General features: G+C 42.9%; 1 protein-coding gene across 4 annotated transcripts in view; it reads left to right on the top strand.

The window, feature by feature from the left end:
• Nucleotides 1-19,313, top strand: part of ARHGEF9 (Cdc42 guanine nucleotide exchange factor 9) — a 241,991-nt gene that overhangs the window by 201,288 nt on the left and 21,390 nt on the right. For all 4 annotated transcript variants that reach the window (XM_012739107.2, XM_012739110.3, XM_012739109.3 and 1 more), the window contains exon 7: nt 730-861. In XM_012739107.2, the coding sequence (XP_012594561.1) occupies nt 730-861 (132 nt within the window). The remainder of the gene's footprint in view (nt 1-729; nt 862-19,313) is intronic.

Raw genomic sequence — 19,313 nt, 5'->3', positions numbered from 1 at the left:
ATCAAAGTTGCCATAAATAAGGGGGACCCTTGGTAATTCTGTATAATTGAATTAGCTAGGAGTCAGGTGCCTTGGTGCTTTTTTGTGTCTGGCTCTATGTAGCAAGGAGGAGAAGTAGTTCCAGGCTCTCTGGACAACAGCCCAAGGAAGCATGTGGTTGTGAAGTTTCCTATTTAATCAATAGATTTTTAATAAACTGAGAAGAGAAGGAAAAACAATTATAAGAGGGTGAGTAATTCTCTTTCTCTCCATCTATCATGATTTTCCTTTCTTGCCCTCCCTTGTCCCTGTCCCCATCTACTTATGTGGGAAGCAGAAAGACTTCTACCACCTGCTGAGGCTCACTCTTCAAGTAGAGACTGAAATAGAGGACAGCAGGGATTGAGATACTTGGGCAGAAAGGGAGATTCATAGGGAAGATGAGAGATGGAGAATGCATAGCAGCTGGTACCTCTAGGGTTAGAGAGTAACTGGCATAGAGAAGCTGTAGTAGTCCTAGGTAGTGGAGCTCTTATTTGGCCTGAGGGTGAACAAGAGAATGGGTTTTCCTAGCTCATGAAGTTGTAAAGCCTTTTGAGGACTCCCAGGAGGCCCCCCCACCCTCCTTCTGCACCAGGCCCATTTTGGCATCCTCCTGCCCCAGTCTATGCCCAGCCTTGAGTGTTTCTAGGCAGGTAAAGGTGCCATCTCTCTGCCTGGCTGCCTCTCACCATTGTGTGTTCTTCCCAGGGCGAGGATATCCTAGACAGGAGCTCGGAGCTGATCTACACTGGGGAGATGGCCTGGATATACCAGCCCTATGGCCGCAACCAGCAGCGGGTCTTCTTCCTGTTTGACCACCAAATGGTCCTCTGTAAGAAGGTAATTCTGCCCCCTTCTTCCCTCAGGGAGATGGACACCTTGGGGCCCCAGCCCCTTCCTTTCTGTCATCCCCAGGCTCTCAATCAAGTGGGGAAAAACTACTGGGGGAAAAACAGGAAATTGGCAGCAATTCCATATCAGGAGCACTAGTGTGACATGAATATCACAGGCAGAGCTGGCTTGTGAGCCGTGAAACTCTGTAGTCTGTATTTTTGTCTTGGTATCTTCTTTACCCGTTGCCCTCATGACCCTCATAGTGCTACTTCTTAATCCCTTCTACCCAGAGCTGATAGCCAGCTGGTTTGTTCCAGTTGTTAAAAATATTTCTTCTTTTTTTCTTTTTTTTTTAAATTTAAGACAGCATGAATAAATATTGAAATATTTCTATTTCAATTGGTAAACAGTAGCTTCCCCGAGCACCTTTCCTCAATTTCTACTCTAATGGCTCTGACCACCTGGCTCCTTTCTGCCCCAGGAACCAACAAGGGGCCTCCTACTTTTGCCCTGACAGGTAGCTACCTTTGTGATATAGGAATTTTTCCCATTTCTGTACCCATTTCCTATGCAAGGTGTATTGGTTCCCTACAACTCACAACCATGTTCTTACCCGCCCTTCCATCTTTGTAATCCATTTGAGGAGAGGTCTTACTCTTACCACTGACCCTTGGATAACTCTGTGATTGTTGGTTTATTGGCCTCTTCTCTTTGGTGGGGGTGGGGGGTGGCATATGTTCTCAGAGTGATCCCTCTTTATGAGATACTGTTCCCCACATCTCCTCTCTAAATAAGGATAGAGATAGAGTTCAGACCAGTTTTGGCTCCGGGGACTGGCTGAGAAGAGTTTGGGACCAGGGAAAGTAAAAGACGAGGTTCTTAAAAGTAAGAACTGAGTGCTCAGAGTGACTTTCCAAATTCACTGTCCTACCCTTACCTTTTTTACCATCATCTAGTCCCTTTGTCCTCTCTGTCACTTAGTAGTGAATACCTTTAAAGAGGAATGCTAAGTCACAAAACACTAGGGCAAACACTACTAATTTCTTCTGTGCTGGTACATGAACCACATATTTGTTTTAAGATCCCTGCCCTCTGTTCACGTGCATGTGTGTGCCACATACTGCATTAAATCTTTATCCATTTGCCTTTGACAGTGGATTGAGGGAATAAAGTGAGTTTAGATTCAGACTACCTCAGTGTTTGGCAATAAGATCTGAATGTCAGCCCTGGAACCAATAGCCACTAGTTAGTAGAGATAATAACTAACTCAGTCTGGAGCTAATCCTGGAAAAGAGAACTTTTATGAATCTGAAACTCAACTAAGCATCAATGCCTCTTTTTAGCTCCCTCTAACTCTTTCCAGGATTTCCATAAAATCAGGAGGCAGAATTTTTTAGGGTTAATTTAAGCAACCAAAGACATTCTCAGCATATCAGCCATGTCACTAACAGTCATATGCCCATTCTTCTCCCTAAGTTATGTTCATTTTCAGAACTAGTCACAGAGACAGCAAACAATTAGAAACTTTGTTTATTTTAGTGTTCCCTACCACCAGACGCTGCTAATTTGGTATCTGTCAGCCAAGGCTGGGATTACTTTAAGTAAAATGTGAGGCTGGGCTCTGTAAAGCAGTGGCTACAGGAGATAGGGCCAAGAGCCAGGACACAAAATAGCGAGGCAGAGGCTAGGAATAAAGGGGAAGAAACAAGATGAATAGTAGACACAGTTTAGGAACCAAGGGGCAGTGGAAGACCAAGATGGAGTGATGAGTCAACTTTTAAGCCAACTAGTGGGAGCCAATAATTTGGAAGAAACTGGAAGTTAAGATAGGACTGCGGGTTCAGACCAGCCAAGCTGGCAGGATGGGGGAAGCAGGCAACAGGGATGACAACAAAAAAAAGAGAAACCATGAAGCAAGCATAGTTTCCCTCAAATGGGAGCTTTCTTGTTCTAGCAAGAACCACAGGCTTTTTTACCAGAGCAAAGCCAGCCTAGAGCCTGGGGTTACTAACTCCACATACCTGGGTCACTTGACACTGGCTTCCCAGAGCATAAGCAGCTACACCCTGATTGTTCAAAGACCATTAAAATTATCTAATGTTTGTGTTGGGGATTTCCATTTGGTATCTATTAATACAATAGATCTTTTCTATTCAGCAAATAGTGAATTAACTTTTGATAAATGATTGTGGGCCCAAAAGAAGGTATGCAAAGAGACAAGGTATTTTCTTTGCTCCGTTGTTTAGGAACCCTTTGCTATTACTACAGAAGATTCTCTTCTTGAGATAGAGCTGGGAGGAATAGACAAGTCTTCCTGGAGGGCGAATATTCCTTTGACAAAGAAAATCTACAAAGAAAAGGAAGGGGAAGGGCTGAGACCAGGGCAAGTTAAGTAAGGCTCTCACTCCCCTCAGACACACAATTTAAAAGGATGTCCAAGGATGTTACCTTTTTACAAGAAGGTAAATAATCAAATATGACTACATTAAGCTTTCTGATGAGTTCATATTTTAAAAGGATGAAACGAGTGGCCCTACCTAGCAAGAGGCTAAATAATATATAACATTTCACATAAGGTATTTAACAGAAGAGACCAAAAATAGTTTCATGAATCCTAGAATGGGTCAAAGTTAGTTATAAAGAATGCTTAAGATAATATCGATATTTATTTTTAAAGATCAGTTCAAATAAAGAAGAAAAAAGAAGTGATAGTCTGACAACACCCTGCTTGAAGTAGATGGTTTACTGTTAACAGAGAGACATAATTTCTTTCTCTGTCAAGGGAAAAAGAGAATAATCCTGACTAAAAGGAAATCAAATCTCAAAGTATCCGAGGTTGTAAGATAGCACTTCACTGCTCTGAATTTTTCCTTCATGCTGTAGGTATTTATTGAGCCCCTGTTCTGTGTTAGACTACAAGCTCTGCCTTCATGGGGCTTATAGTCTAACAGAATTTAAGTGTTAATGTAGTTTAAAAATATATATATCCATGAGCACTTAAATAATTCTAAGATGTCTCCAGAGGAATTGCTGTAGGTAACCTTGACAGAATTATGTGTTCCAGGAGATCTGTGAAAACACTATAGATAAGAAAATGTGCCAGTTTTCAAAACAGAAAATAATATATTCTGGAAAATATAGATTGACAATAAAATGATAATGATTTAGTACTTATTGTCTCTATGATTCTGTTCTAAGAACTTTACATTCACTAACTTAATATAATCCTCACAACAAGTCTATGAGGTAGTTACTATTATTATTCCTATTTTAAAGACATGTAAAGTGAGATACAGGAAAGATATATAAGTTTCCCAAGGTGTGATACATAGCTAAGAAGTGAGGGTGCCAGGAACTGAATCCAGGTAAGCTGGCTCCAGATTCCATACTGGTAACCTCTATGTCGTTATTGCTATTGAGCTTGTCAGAATTCTATAAGACTATTAAACAGTTTATGAGCATTTAGAAAGAGATACAGTGATCACAGAGGTTTGGCATTGATTTCCTAAGAGCAAGTCATGTCCTATTAAACTCAGTTTCTATTTTGTAACTAGATTAGTTGATGGGAAGATTGCATTGTACAGAGATTATCTGGATTTCGGTCTGGCATTTCAGATTCTCTCATGGTTTCCTTGTAGACAGAAGCAATGTTGAGTGATAAAACACAAACTTGTGGTCAGATAATTCTGGGCTCAAATTCTGTTCCAACACTCACTAATGATATGATTTCAAGCAAGTGATTTTTCATTTCCTGTACCTACATTATATCATTTATAAAATGGGGATAATAACTCTTCCACAGGATTATTATGAAGATTAAATAAAATTGGTACATGTAAAATGCCCAAGAGAGTACCTGGCACCTAGTAGGTGCTCATTAATCTCAGTCTTCTCCCACTCCCAATAAAGAAATAGGCAGCCTTATAAGGTAGGGAGGTCCACATCACTAGATGTACCCAAATATGAGCTAGATGATTATCTGCCAGAGATAGTATAGGAGACATTGAAACACTTTGTCTGATCTCTCTCCAAGATCATGCGGCCCAGCCATTAAGTTCCTAACCTACTTTTAAGATTCTCTTAATTCTTATGCTACCCAAAATTATAGTAGGTGGGAAAGACACCAGTGACTTCTAATTACCTGACCACTTCTTTAACTTTGCTGTCCCCATTCTTTCCTTGTCACTTTTCTTTTGAAAAGTCCAGGTAAGACTCTTTGTTCTCTTTCTTTCTATCCTCTGTGCTGGATGGCTGTGCTTCTCTATGTCTCATTGCCCTGTTATTTTTGCACGTTTTATTTTCTTCCTGATATTATATTGGAAATTTTTTGCTGTTTTGAGAGGATTTTTATCCTTTTTTTATCTTTCACTATTTACTGTGGAAGGGAGTAGATCCCCTTTCCCCAATCATCCACTAATGTTCCTGGAACCCTGCAGTTTCCCCAAACATGCTTTTCCTACATCCTCTGTCCTGAATTTTGCCAGTGTAGAAATGGTTGTTCCCTATGTCGTAACTGCTCTGTATTCCTGCTGCTTTTACTGTACCCTGGGGATCAGAACTAAATGGCATGTAAAGACTCTGGGCAGAGGACTTCTTCTGTTCGGGGAAGTTTCTACATTTGTACCATTTCTTCTTGCATTGAAGGGCCAGACTTGGAGGATGAGCCATTTGGGACAACTCACGAATACAATAGCAACAGCAATGGGGATAGAGCAGAAAGAAGATGGGGATTTGAAACCAGAATACCTGGGTACTATACTCTGACCCTTACTAGTTTAACCTTGGGCCAGTTCTTTAACTTCATTCTTATTTTCCTCAATGTAAAATCAAGCTGATGATAAAACTCATCTCAGGAGGCTTTGGGAGAGAAACCCCTGAGGTATTGGGTTGAAATGGCATATTAGAGCACAGGTGCTACGGCCAGACTAGAAGGCACCAATCTCCTTTCTCCCATGAGTCGTGTGAACTTGGGCAAACTTTTTGTCTTTATAATTATCCCTTCATTTGAAAAATGGGAATTATAATGATATCTAGAAGGAAGGGAGGTTGTGAGGGTTAAATGAGATAATGCAGGTGCAGTGTCTGGTATTTAGTAAGTACTTAGTAAATGTTAGTTATACTGTTACTGTATATTCAGTATTACTAATCATTCATTCAGTACTTTTTTACCAGAAGGCAATATAACACATTGCTTAAACAAAATCTCAGATTTTAGAGCTAAACAACCTTAACTCAAAGCCAAGCTCTGACATTTAGTAGCTTTTATTCTTAGGCAAGTTTCTTAACTGCTCTATGTCTATAGTTTCTTATCAAATGGGGTTATTATTGTACCCACATTGGAGGACTGTTGTGAGAATTACTTAAGTTAATAAATGCAAAGCATTTAGAATAGGGCCTGGCACATAATATATTAAGTATCCATTTTTGCTATTATTGTTGTTGTTGTTATGATTTTGTTGTGATTATTAAGCATGCACTCTAGATACTAGAATACAGTAGTGAGCAACATCAACCCAATTTTAGCCCCATGTGCCTTCCCCAGGATCTGGAGGGAAAACCGGCATGGTCCAGGCTAGAGGAGAGTAATAGGAGCAGGGAAGACCTTCCTGACAGGTAAATCAGGCTTCAGTCCTGAACAATTGGTTGCATTCCCCAGATTGCAGCATCTGTCATTTGTACAAAATGTCCTGCAGCATCATACTAAACTCCAGAAATGCCTATTGAGGCCAAATTGAAATAACTTGTAACTATTTCAATTATGTAATGTCAGAGATGGGAGTAGGTCCCTTGTTGAGACATTGGGTAGGGCCACGGCCTAGGTGTCTGTCTGCAGACTACCAGGACTCTCCTGAAGAAGCATTAGCTCCCTTAATATCCTCTAACTTGGATGAACAGAAAGGAAGAGCAGGAAGGCTGACATTTTATTAGAAATTAAGAACTTTATTAGGCAGAGAAGTTGTGATAGTCCAAATAGTATCTTTTTGAGTACCTACTCACCATGTTCCTGTGAAGGCATTCAGACCACCATTAACAAGTGGCATGTGAGCAGCCTGGTCCCAACAGGATTACAGGCAGCCAGGGCTCAGGAGGGTTTTGTCCCCTTGCTATGTGCAGAAGATGACTAGAAAAACCTCTGGGGCTTTGTCTGCTGCTCTTCTCTGGACACTCCTGAATGAGGCAAGACCAAGGAAGGAGGAGTGCTGGGAACAGTCTAAATGAGCAGATAAAACTAAAAGCTGTGACCAATATGGTGGCTAAGTGTGTTAATTGTGTAGTATGTAAGGGTCTTCATTGTTGGTGTTACAATTTGGAGAAGGGGAGCCACGTTGGCTTGGGCTGGTGGGTGCAGTTAATAAAAGCTTCTTTGGGGAAGTAAAATGTATAAATTTGACCTTTAAGTCTACAAGAATTGGAATAGGAGGTATGGTTAGCCAGGGAGGAGATATTAGTGTGAACCCAAGTATGTTATTTTGGTGAGTGGGTGGCAAATACCATTTGGCAAATACCATCCATCCCTTCCCTGAAAGGGTGCATAGAATTTCCAAGGACAGTGGGGCAACTATGTAAATTGAAAAATATTCAGAATTACTCTTGCTTTGGCTTATTTTTACTTACAATATTTTACTTGCTTAGAATTTTTTTTCCTTTTTTTTATTTCGGCATATTATGGGGGTACAGATTTTAAGGTTTCAATAAATGCCCATTTCCCCCCCTCCCCCCACAAGTCTGAGTCTCCAGCATGACCATCCCCCAGATGGTGCACATCTCACTCATTATATATGTATATACCCGCCCCCTCCTCCCGGCCCAATACCTATTACTGTAGTACCAATGTGTCCACTTAGGTGCTGCTCAGTTAATACCAATTTGCTGGTGAGTATATGTGGTGCTTCTTTTTCCATTCTTGGGAAACTTCACTTAATAGTATGGGTTCCAGCTCTAACCAGGAAAATATAAGATGTGCTATATCACCATTGTTTCTTAGAGCTGAATAGTACTCCATGGTATACATATACCACATTTTATTAATCCATTCTTGGATTGATGGGCACTTGGGCTGTTTCCACAGCCTTGCAATTATGAATTGTGCTGCTATAAACATTCAAGTACAGGTGTCTTTTCTGTAGAGTGTCATTGGATCTTTTGGGTTAGATGCCCAGCAATGGGATTGCTGGATCAAATGGTAGATTCACTTGTATCGCTTTAAGGTATCCCCATATTGCTTTCCACAGAGGTAGAACTAATTTGCAGTCCCACCAGCAGTGTAGGAGTGTAGAATTTTTTTATTTCCATCTTGATTCCTTCATTTATGAAATAATCATTTAGTAGGAGGTTGTTTAATTTCCACGTTTTTGTGTAGAAATGACAGTTTCTGTTAGGGTTGATTTCTACTTTTATTCCACTATGATCTGAGAAGGTACATGGTATGATTTCTATTTTTTTAAATTTCTTGAGATTTACTTTGTGTCCTAGGATATGGTCAATCTTAGAGAATTTCCCATGAGCTGATGAGAAGAACGTATATTCAGTGGATTTTGGGTAGAATGTACTGTAGATGTCAGTCAGACCCAGTTGTTCCAAGATTTTGTTTAAGTCCATTATTTCTTTATTAATTTTCTATTTGGAGGATCTGTCTTGTGCCGTCAGTGGGGTGTTGAAATCTCCGAGGATTATGGAGTTGCTATTAATCCATTTGCTTAGATACAGTAAGGTTTGCTTTATGAAACTCTGTGCACCTAAGTTGGGTGCATATATATTTAAAATTGTTATCTCTTCTTGTTGAAGTGTGCCCTTCACCATTATATAATGACCCTCTTTGTCTTTCACTACTTTTGTTGGTTTAAAAACTAAATCTTCTGAAATTAGAACTGCCACACTAGCCTTCTTTTGGCTTCCACTTGCCTGGAATACTGATCTCTACCCTTTTACTTTTAGTCTATACGCATCCTTGCAGGTTAGATGTGTTTCCTGAAGACAGCATATAGTTGGCCTGTATTTTCTTATCCATTCAGCCAGCATATGTCTCTTGAGTGGAAAGTTTAAGCCATTCACATTTATTGAGAGAACTGATAGGTAAGGTAGATTACTGTTCATTCTGTTGGGTTGGATGTTGTTGCTTTGATTTCTCTCTTGAGCCATTGTATTATCTGGCCTTTAATCTTTGGGTTTTGGTTGTTTTTATATTCGTGAGTTTTTATTATTGTCTTCCGTGTGTAACACTGTTTTAAGTACTTCTTGTAGGGCTTGTCTTGTCTTGGTGAATTCTCTGAGACTTTGCTTGTCTGAGAATGTCTTAATTTCTCCTTCATATAAGCTTAGTTTTGCAGGGAATAAGATTCTATGGTGGGCATTGTTTTGTTTCAGAAGAGTGAGAATGGGGCCCCAATCTCTCCTAGCTTGTAAAGTTTCATTAGAGAAGTCTGGTGTTATGCGAATTGGCTTTCCCTGTAGTTCACTTGCTTCTTTCGTCTTACAGATCTTAGAAGGGCCTCTTAAGTTGATATTTGGTCAGTCTGATGACTGCATGTCGTGACGTCTTCCTGTTTGCATTGAATCTCCCAGGGGTCCTCTGAGCTTCTTGAACTTGTATATCAAGATTTTTGAGCAAGGCCTGGGAAATTTTCCTCTATTATATCTTCAAATAGCTTGTCCAACCCTTGGGTGTTGTCCTCTTCCCCTTCTGGTAACCCTATGACCCTCACATTAGATTTCTTCACATAATCCCACATCTCTTGTAGACTTTGCTCTTTTCTCTTGTTTCTCTGCTCTATCTCTGTGATGGTTTTATTTAGTTGGAGGGTGTTATCTTCAATCTCTTAGATTCTTTCTTCTGTTTGATCTACCCTGTTCTTGAGACTTTCCACTGTATTTTGTAGTTCCCTGAATTGATTCTTCATTTCCAGGATTTCGGTTAAGCTTTTCTTCATTGTGTCTATTTCTTTAGTGAACATTTGTTCTAGGTCCTGGAGGCTTTTTGTGGTTTCTTTGTGTTGGTTATATAGTTGTTGTAGGTTGGTGAGTGTTCTTATGATATACATACGAAATTCCTCTTCTGTCATTTTGGATGCCTGATTTGGGTTGGTGTCCGTTTCTAGGGGGCTGGTGCTCTTCTTTGGGGTGTGTTTTCCATTTTGTTCTTCATATTTCTTGAGTTCCTTCGCTGCTTTCTTCCCATGTCGATCAGTTGTTGTTTCTTTCCTTTAGGTTTTTGTTTGGGTATTCACATGCCTTGTTTAGTTTCTGAGCCGTTAGGTGGTGTCTGTGGGTGAGATTCGACCACTCTCAGTATAATGAGTCAGTGGGTGCAGTGAAAAGGCTGTGCAGGATGCCTTCCCTGTCAGTAGGTGGCACTTGCTTGGAGGAACAGGCTATGCTGTTGCTTTTGTGTCCTGTTATTAGCTCTTGTTCTGGGCAGAGCTGGGTTGGGTAAGCCTGCCCTCAGGTACCACCAATGCCGTTAGCAGGGGTCAAAGCTCTGTTCTCTGCTTCCAGGAAAAGCTGTCAGGGCAGGGCTGGAATGGTCCTGCTCAGTCAGATAGTCTGCTTGTGGGGGTGGGGCTGTCTGAGACCCGCAGTCTGGAGCAGGCCTCGCTTCTTTCCACCCTCCCCAACTCCACAGCTACTCCTGGGCCTCTACCAGCAGGCCAGACCACACGCCACCAGGCTTCCCCGGATTGTGATGCTGGCGGGGAGGTTCCCTGTGCAGAAAGGCTGCCTGGGCTGGGTGCAGGGCCTCCCTTTGGTGGGAGGGTTTTCCTCTAGGACGCTGATCTGCCCCTGGAGGCACACACACCTCAGCAGGCTGTTCACAAATATCCCTTCTGTTCCCCGGGCAATGCTAGACCTCGGTGCATGGGATCTGGTCTGCAGGTCTGACTTCTGGGTCCCAGAGTTCAAACTGTATCCCCACCAGGGAGAGGAGTGCTGGTCCCAATTCACCCACAGGGAGCCCAAGCTGTGTCTCTATCTCTCAGCCTCTGAGTCGGCACCGTTCTCCTGGGAACACTGTGCCAGCAGCACCTGGGAGGGCTGGCGGGTAGGGAGCTCACAGTCTGAGTTTCCCTTAGTCAGCTGTAGGGTCCCAAAAGGGAAGGTCCCGTTCCCTGGAGGTGCCTCCGGCTGGTGGGTATATTGTCTCTCTGGGCAGCCGCAGGTAGGGTCGGTGGAGGGGAAAAGGAGGCAATATGGCGCCTGCCGCGCGGCTTGGGTCTGTGCACACGGAGGTGCCCCGAGGGATTTGGGAGTCTGCTGCTATGTCCGCTACAGGCTCACCGCTAGCTGGCGGCGGCCATCTCTGGGCTGGTGTCCGCAGGTCTCTCCACCCGCTGGGGAGCCCACCAGCAGTCCCAAATGCAGGGGAGGGGAAAGGTGATTTATCCACCTACCCTTCCCGCTGGTCTCCAGGCTGCTCCAGCGGTCTCAGCTTCCAGTTCTCCTGCACAGCCTCCTTCCGTGGAGTCTCCCATGGTCTCAGGTGCCCCTCCTTCCGGCCCTCGTCTGCTGTATGCTGCTCGCCTTCTTGCTTCTTTTTTCTAATTTCTGCTAGAATCTGTCTTTTCTGCAGAGACACTCTTTCTGGTGGTGTTTCTCGTCCGCCATCTTAATCCTCCTCCCCCCTTGCTTAGAAATTTTAAATGAACTAAAGGAGGTAGTGAGTTGTTTTTTTTTTTTTTTTTTGAGGTTTATCAGAAGGAATTTTTAAGGGCTATGAACACTGGCCTGGGAGCAATAAAGCTAGGACCGTATTTAGTGGACCAGGCTGGCCCCATGCCCTGGAAACTGCAGCTTTACAGTGATTTTACAGAGTAAGGATAACTCTCCGCATTTCATGGTTGAGAAAATTGAGGCTCAGAGAGGTTAAATGGCTTGCCAAAAACCATATAGCTAGTAGGTTAAGCAACAAGGACTCAAACTCAGGGCTTTGGACTCTATCTCGTGCTCTTTCCTTTGTTTCATGTTGCTTTGTGGCCTTAGCTACCATTTCTGATTGGACTTCCTGAACCAGTAGATCATCCTGAATCATTTCTATCATTTCCCTACACTTGGCTTTTGACTAATGAAATGCCTGAACACTCATATTCAACTCTCTGGGAGTTTGAGAAGAGTAGGCAAAGGGAGAATTTTAATAACACCTCTCTCTAGCCCTGTTTTCCTGCTACAGAAGCAGAAATTCTCTCTAGTTCCTTGTCATCCTTAAGTATCTAAAGAAACAATAGGAGATTCAGGGATTTTGCAGGAAGATGGTTGACTAGAGGAAGCTGGCACATGCCTCTTCCTCAGAGAAGAACTAAGATATGGATTAAATATCCAAAATTTGTCTTGGAAAGAATCCTGGAATGTAACAGAGTCAAAATGACATATATTGAGGGTGAAGGAAGGGAAAGCAGTGCTTTCTGGTGGGGTAGCTGAAAGCCTTGAGTGGCCTCCAGACCCAGGGCAGGGGTAAGTGAAAGACCCTCAGGGCTCCACATTCCAGCCATGGATATTTACAATCCTAGCTACAAAAGAGCTCCTAAACCCTTACAGGCCTCTCGACTAACATAGAGAGCTGCCTGAAGATCATGCAGGGGTACTGCTCAAACGTAAGTGGAGTTCTGCAGGCTTCTGAACACTGGACACAGGGCAACTGCAGTGCAGAGTCATTCCAGGAGCCTATCCCCCATGGACCTGAGCTCTGTCCTGAGGTCACCTCTGCCACTGCAGGCTGCTGGGCCAGGGACGTATATGGGAACCTGAGTGCTCACAGTACTCCAAAGACAAGTTCTGCTGCTGCAGCTGTGGGCTACTATAGGACTCAGGGGTGTTTGGACCATGAACTCCACACCTGCAGACACCCTTCCAGGGCTGCCCGCCTGACTGCTCCAATGAAGAGAGGCATATCCTTCCCAGTGACAGGCCCACAATGCAGCTGCAATTGACCTGCCTGACTGTCCCATGGGCAGCCTAGGACCAGCCCATAACCCCCTATCACAGCATTTAAATTCAGGAGGCCTGAGGACAGGTCCATTGACTTGGTCCTGTCCCCCCAGGACTTGATCACATCTCAGGGGCAATGAGGATGAGATCTGTGATCTGACCTTGAGTGGAGGAGCTCCCATAGCCAGAACTGAGAGGAGAATGGTGTGAGTTTGGGCTGCGTGTTGTGCGCAGCCCCTTCTCACCTTCCTTCACAAGAGGGGACCTGGAAGGGCATGGACTGAAATCCACGTATTCTGTCCCTGGCAGGAAGACTTGTGGCCCAGGGTGGCTTCACAAACTGAATACGGACTATTTAGAGATTGACCTAGCTTGTTTGGCCTGCTGCTGGCTACTGGATGCTGGAAGGAGGAGGAAAATCCACTGGGTCAGGGGAGTGGTTGCTGAGCGGGTTCTACTACTGCCTGCTGGGCTATGGATTCCAGGCCAGTTCTCTCCTTTCATGCAGGTTCTTTGGTGATGGAGGTGCCTCCACGGCTCCCAGCAAGTTTGCCTCAGTTGCCTAGGAACTTCCCCCCCACGACCACTGGGGTCGGCACTTTGCACCCGCCTTTGGGGAGCCTGGAAACAGGCTTGCCTGACTCAGCCCCACCCGATCTGGCTTTCCTCCTCCACCATGGCAGTGGTGGTGGTGGTGGAGGTGGAGAAACACAGGATGGGGACCCCTATGAGTTCCACGGTCCCACCTATCATCTGGGGCATCCAACTACTTCTGATTAATTTAAGGCCAAGCATAAATCCCACAACTACTACCATAGCTGGCTCTCTCCTGCAAGGTGGTCTACCTACCAGCAGGAAGACCAACTTGTCCAGCCCATCGCAACATTTGCTAATGTAAGTGTACAGCTCCCCTGTTGACGCTTACCCACAGGCGCCACCTACTGGCATGAAGGGTGAACTGCATGTCCCAGTATAATTCATGCTGTTATAAGTGCACAGTGCTGGGAAAAGAGATAAGCTTTCTGGAGACCTCCATTCCCCTTCTTGGCAAGAGGTGCCTGCCCACATGCCTAGTACACAACTGCTACAATCTACAGATAACTAGCATTTGAGGAAACCACCACACTAAGGCTATATGTAACCAAGGAGTTCTTTCAAAATCTTGGCCCCCTGAAAGCACCATTCAACAATGTCCCTACCCAACATATGCTGCAGTCACATCGTTAAAGGGGGAAAAATTCCCATCTGAACAAAAGTAAATTAAGTTAGAAGTGACAGATTCTCCAGATGAGAAAGAATCTGCATAAGAACTCTGGCAGTATGAAAAAAGAGTATAAAGACCACCCTGAAAGGATCACACTAGCTCTCTATCAATGCATCCTAATTAAAATGAAAATTCTGAAATGACAGATAAAGAATTCAAAATTTGGGAGTGAGGGAGGCAAGTTGGCTGACTAAGAGATCAATTGTCAGATCATTCCAGAAAGGAGAAAAAATTTCAGGTGAAATAGCATAGCCCAGGTAGAATACTGAGGGAAGAATGCCAGAACCTACTAGATATCCCATGGAAAGAAGTTGTGGAGCAGGACAAGAAGATGCAAGATTTTGGCAGAGATTGATCCCCCAATGAATTTGGAGTCCCACAGAAAGGGTCGGTAGGGGTGTTTATCTTTCCTCCCCTCATACCTGCAGCAAACTGCCAGCTCTGAACTCTTAGAGAGCCCCTCCATCCTCCCAAGCCCAAGTGCTGTTGCAATTCAGCAAACTGAGAACTTCTGAAGGAACAGAGCACTGAACTGCCAGCCCTCAGAGGATGGCTTCCCTCCACCTCAGACCCAAGTCAAGTTGGCGAGAGCCATACTGCTTGTGCACCTGTTGTGTGCCTCTATCCTTCAGTGTCCTTGTCATTGGATTCCACACAAACATCCCCCAGCACTCACTTAGATTATAGCAACCACAAAGGTCTAGGGGGCATAGGAGAGCTGCAGAATTCTTGGAGTTCTGACCAGTAGTGGGAGGCTGACCCTAGGGTATAGGAAAGTGCTCCTGGCTTAAGATCTGAAGTTGTCTGCAGTCTTCCCAATATGTGAGTGCAGAGTAGAGTCCATAGGGCAGGAGAGTGTTCCAACCCAAGAACAAGATCAGCACTGGAGCCTGGGAGGGGACATGCAGACAGGGACTTCCCTGCCCCTAGCCAATTACTGCTGGGCATAGCAATGTCTGCTCACATGAGAGTTTGGCATGAGTGTGCCACTGGATGGCCAGTCCCAGGCATCTAGGGGAAGCTGCACTCCCTCTAATACTGTGCTCACTGCGCCCAGGTTTTGCACAGAGGGTGCAGCTCATTTCTCTCCCTTCACTGGAGGCAGTGCTTTTGTGGCTGCCTTCACCAGTGAATCTCAGCCCTTGAGTGTCTGCATTGCTGGATACACAGCCAACATTCTACAGCACCCACTCAGACTGCAGCAGCACTGGGGGCCGGTGGGTTCCAGGGAAACTGTGGGATTCCTGGAGCTTGGACATTCAGGGCAGGCTGCTTCCAGGTGGGAGGAAAGTACAGCTCACTGGAGAGCTCCTCAGGACAAAGGGTATCAGAGCACCAGTTTTCCTTCAATCAGAATCTCTCCTTCCTCCTCCTCTCCCCTGCCTACTGCTGCCCATTCAGCCACAGCTGTTCCCAAGTAGGGCTTGTGGTGATGCACCAGGGAACAGTCAAGCCAGGGCATTTGGGAGCAGTTGCCCCCTCTCTGACAGTGTACCCACCATACCCAGGCTTCCATGGAAAGTGGGACTCATGACTTTCCCTTTAAAAAAAACATAGCTTTCTATAGCCGAGGACAGGCAAGCCAAAAGGTGCCTGTTTCAAGCTGGTAGAAGTTTTGCCCTGAGTCTGTCTGGGCATAGATCTATGAGTCAGGTGTTTTCTGAAGCCCTCAGATACATTATGGCCTAGAGGAAAAAGTGACTATCTGAACTGAAAGTCATGAGTCCCAGGTCTGCGGTTTGGTAGGGAAGGAGATAGCATGTATGCCTACCCAGGCTGGGAAGCTGGATTACTCCCTTCCCTTCCACCCACTGCTGCTGATAAAGCCATGGCTGTACCCATGTGGGCACTGGGCACTGGTTCAGGTGTGCCAGGACATGATCAAACCAGGCATTTGGGAGTATCTGTCTTTCTCCTGCCCCCACAGTGTGTCTACCACAACCAGGCTTGTATGAAGGGTGGGGCCCACCACTTTTACCTTTTAAAAGCCACAACTTCCTACAGCAGAGTACAGGCAAGCAGAAAAGCAGGCTGTTTAAGGCTTTATGGGTAAAGCCTATTTGGGCAGAGATCTGCAGGTCAGGTGCTTCCATGGGCTGGAGGAAAGTGGCTATCTGAACTGAAAGTCAGTAGTGTAATAGGGAGAAAGATAGAATACCTGCCTATCCAAGCTGAGACACTTATTCACTCCCCTCCCTTTCTCCCCCGAATCCCTGACAGAGATCTCAGTGAAATTCAACACAAGTTCCCCTAACATTCTTATCAAGGCCTGTACTTACACCCATCACTGGGTGAGCTTGGCAGGCCAACTTTGACCCCCAGGGTTGAGGAAGGAACACAGGACAGCAGGCATTCCACAGACCACTACACCACCAGAGCAAACCGAGACTAAGTACTACCCATCAGCTTCTGCTGCAGCCAGCTGTTACACATAAGTGCCACCTACTGGCCTCATGGTTGAACTACAGCCTAAAATTTTTTCTGCTACAACCAGCATCTGAGAAAGATGCTGCTCACTGCACAAAGACTACTGATAACCAAGGAACACATACAGATCCTTGGCTCCCTGAAAATACCCCAAATTGAAGTTAAATAGACAAGAATAAATATCTTTCAGCCATACTCCCAAGAGTAAAACATAAACAATAAAGTATAAATTAAAGAATAAAATTCCACCCAAATGAAAGGATAGCCAAAAATAAGAAGGAACATCTTCTCCAGATGAGAAGGAACCAGAGTAAGAACTCTGGCAGTATGAAGAAACATACTGTTTCTACACCCTCCCCCCAAAGGATGACACTAACTCTCCAGTAATTCATCCCAACCAAAAAGAAAGTGGTGAAATAACAGATAAAGAATTTAGAACATGGCTTATAAGGAAGCTCAATGAAATCCAAGAGAAAGTTGAAAACCAACACAAAGAAATGAAAAAATAATTCAGGATATGACCAAAAAATTTACTAAAGAGGTATATTAAAAAAAAAAAAAACAGGACTTCTGGAAATAAAAGACATATTGACGGGTTTACAAAATGGATTTGAAAGCTCAAAAATTCATGCCTGTATTCACAGAACTTTGAGAGTTTGAGTTGGGAGGATTGCTTAAGGCCAGGAGTTCAAGCCAGCCTGGAAAACACAGCAAAAATTATTCTACACACACACACACACACAATTAGCCAAGCATGGTGGTGTGTACCTGTAGTCCAAGCTACTTGTGAGGCTGAGGCAGTAGGATTGTTAGAGCCTAGGAGTTTGAGGCTACAGTGAACTATGATCATGCTACTGTACTCTAGCCCAGTTCACAGGGTGAGATACTGCTTCTAAAAAAAAAGAAAACTCAAACAATAGACAAGACCAATCCAAATAAATAAATTCAGAGGTTAAAGACAAGCTCTTTGAATTAACTCAGTTAATTCAATTAATTTTCCTTATTTTTCAAAAATAAGGAAAAAAGAATTAAAGGAAATGAACAAACTCTTTAAGAAATATAGGATAATATAAAACACCCAAATCAAAGAAACAAATATTAATGAGAGAGAATAACAAAAAGTAAAATGTTTCAGAAACCTATTTGAGGGAATAATTGAGGAAAACTTTTCTGGATCTTGCTAGAAGTTTAGATATCCACATAAAGGAGCTCAAAGAACACCTGGGAAATTCATTGCAAAAATGGCATCACCAAGGTATATAGTCATTGAACTATCTAAAATCAACCTGAAGGAAAGAATTCCAAGGACAACCAGAGAAAAACATCAAGAAAACCTGTGAAGACAAACCTGTCGGACTAACAGAAGACTTCTCAGCAGAAACCTAGAAGCAGGAAAGGATTGGTTTCCTATCTTTACCTTTCTAAAGTAGAATAATTGTCAGCCAAGAATTTTATATCCTACAAAACTAAGTTTCTTAAGTGAAAGAGAAATAGAGTCTTTCCCAGACAAGCAAACAAGAAGGGGATATGTCACCACTAAATCAACCCTGCATGAAATGCTTAAAGGGATTTTAAACACCAAAATGAAAACTTGCTACTCTCCAGTATAAAAAACACTTAAAAGTATAAAACTCATAGGGCTTATAAAACAGTAACACAATGGAGAATACAAAGCAACTAGGTAACAATCAACATGATGACTAGAACAGTATCTCACATATCAATGCTAACTTCGAATTTAAATGGTCTAAATGTCCCCCTTAAAAGGTGTAGATTAAATTGGCAGAATGGATAAAAAACACAAGCCAAATATCTGCTGACTTCAAGAGACCCACTTAACTCATAAAGATTCTTATAGACTTCAGGTAAAGGAGTATAAAAAATATTCCAGGCAAATTGAAACCAAAAGTGAGCAGGAGTACCTATTCTTATATCCAATAAAATGGACTTTAACGCAATAACACTAAAAAGAGACAAAGAAGGTCTTTATATAATAATAAAGGGAACAATCCAAAAGAAGATATAACAATCATTAATATATGTGCACCTAACACCAGAACTTCCAGATTAATAAAACAAATACTGCTAGATCTAAGGAAAAAGACAGCAATACAATACCATTAGAGGTCTTCAGCACTCCACTTGACAACACTAGACAGATCATTGAGGCAGAAAGTAAAAAAAGAAACACTGAACTTAAACTAGACACTAAAACACATGTACCTAATAGACATTTACAGAACATTCTGTCCAAAATCTGCAGAATTTACATTCTTCTCATCAGCACATGGAACATACACCAAGATAGACCATATGATAGGCCATAAAATAAGTCTGGTTATATTTAAAAAATTAAAATATCAAGTATCTTCTCAGACCACAGAAGAGTAAAAGTCGATAATTATTCTGAGAAGAAATATCAAAACTATACAAATAATTGAAAATTAAACAACCTACTCCTCAATGATCTTTGGGTCAATGATTAAACCAAGATGGAAATTTAATTTTTTTTTGAAATAAGTGATAACAGTGACACAAACTATGAAAGCCTATTGGATATAGCAAAGAGAATGTTAAGACGGAAGTTTATAATACTAAATACCCATATGAAAAAGTCAGGAATATGACAAATTGACAATCAAACATCATACCTCAAGGAACTAGGAGGAAAAAAAGGAAAGGAGGTAACAAAAAAGAAAACTATAGACCAATATCCATGATAAATATAGATGCAAAAATCCTCAACAGTGTACTAGCAAACCTAATAAAGCAGCACATCAAAAGATAATATAGCACAATCAAGTGGATTTCATCCCAGGGAAGCAAGTATGGTTCAACATAGTCAAGTCAA

The sequence above is a fragment of the Microcebus murinus genome, unplaced genomic scaffold, assembly GCF_040939455.1.
Source record: "Microcebus murinus isolate Inina unplaced genomic scaffold, M.murinus_Inina_mat1.0 scaf001_hap2_Mmur4.0, whole genome shotgun sequence".
Taxonomy (NCBI): domain Eukaryota; kingdom Metazoa; phylum Chordata; class Mammalia; order Primates; family Cheirogaleidae; genus Microcebus; species Microcebus murinus.
This window is presented reverse-complemented; position numbering and strand designations above follow the sequence as displayed.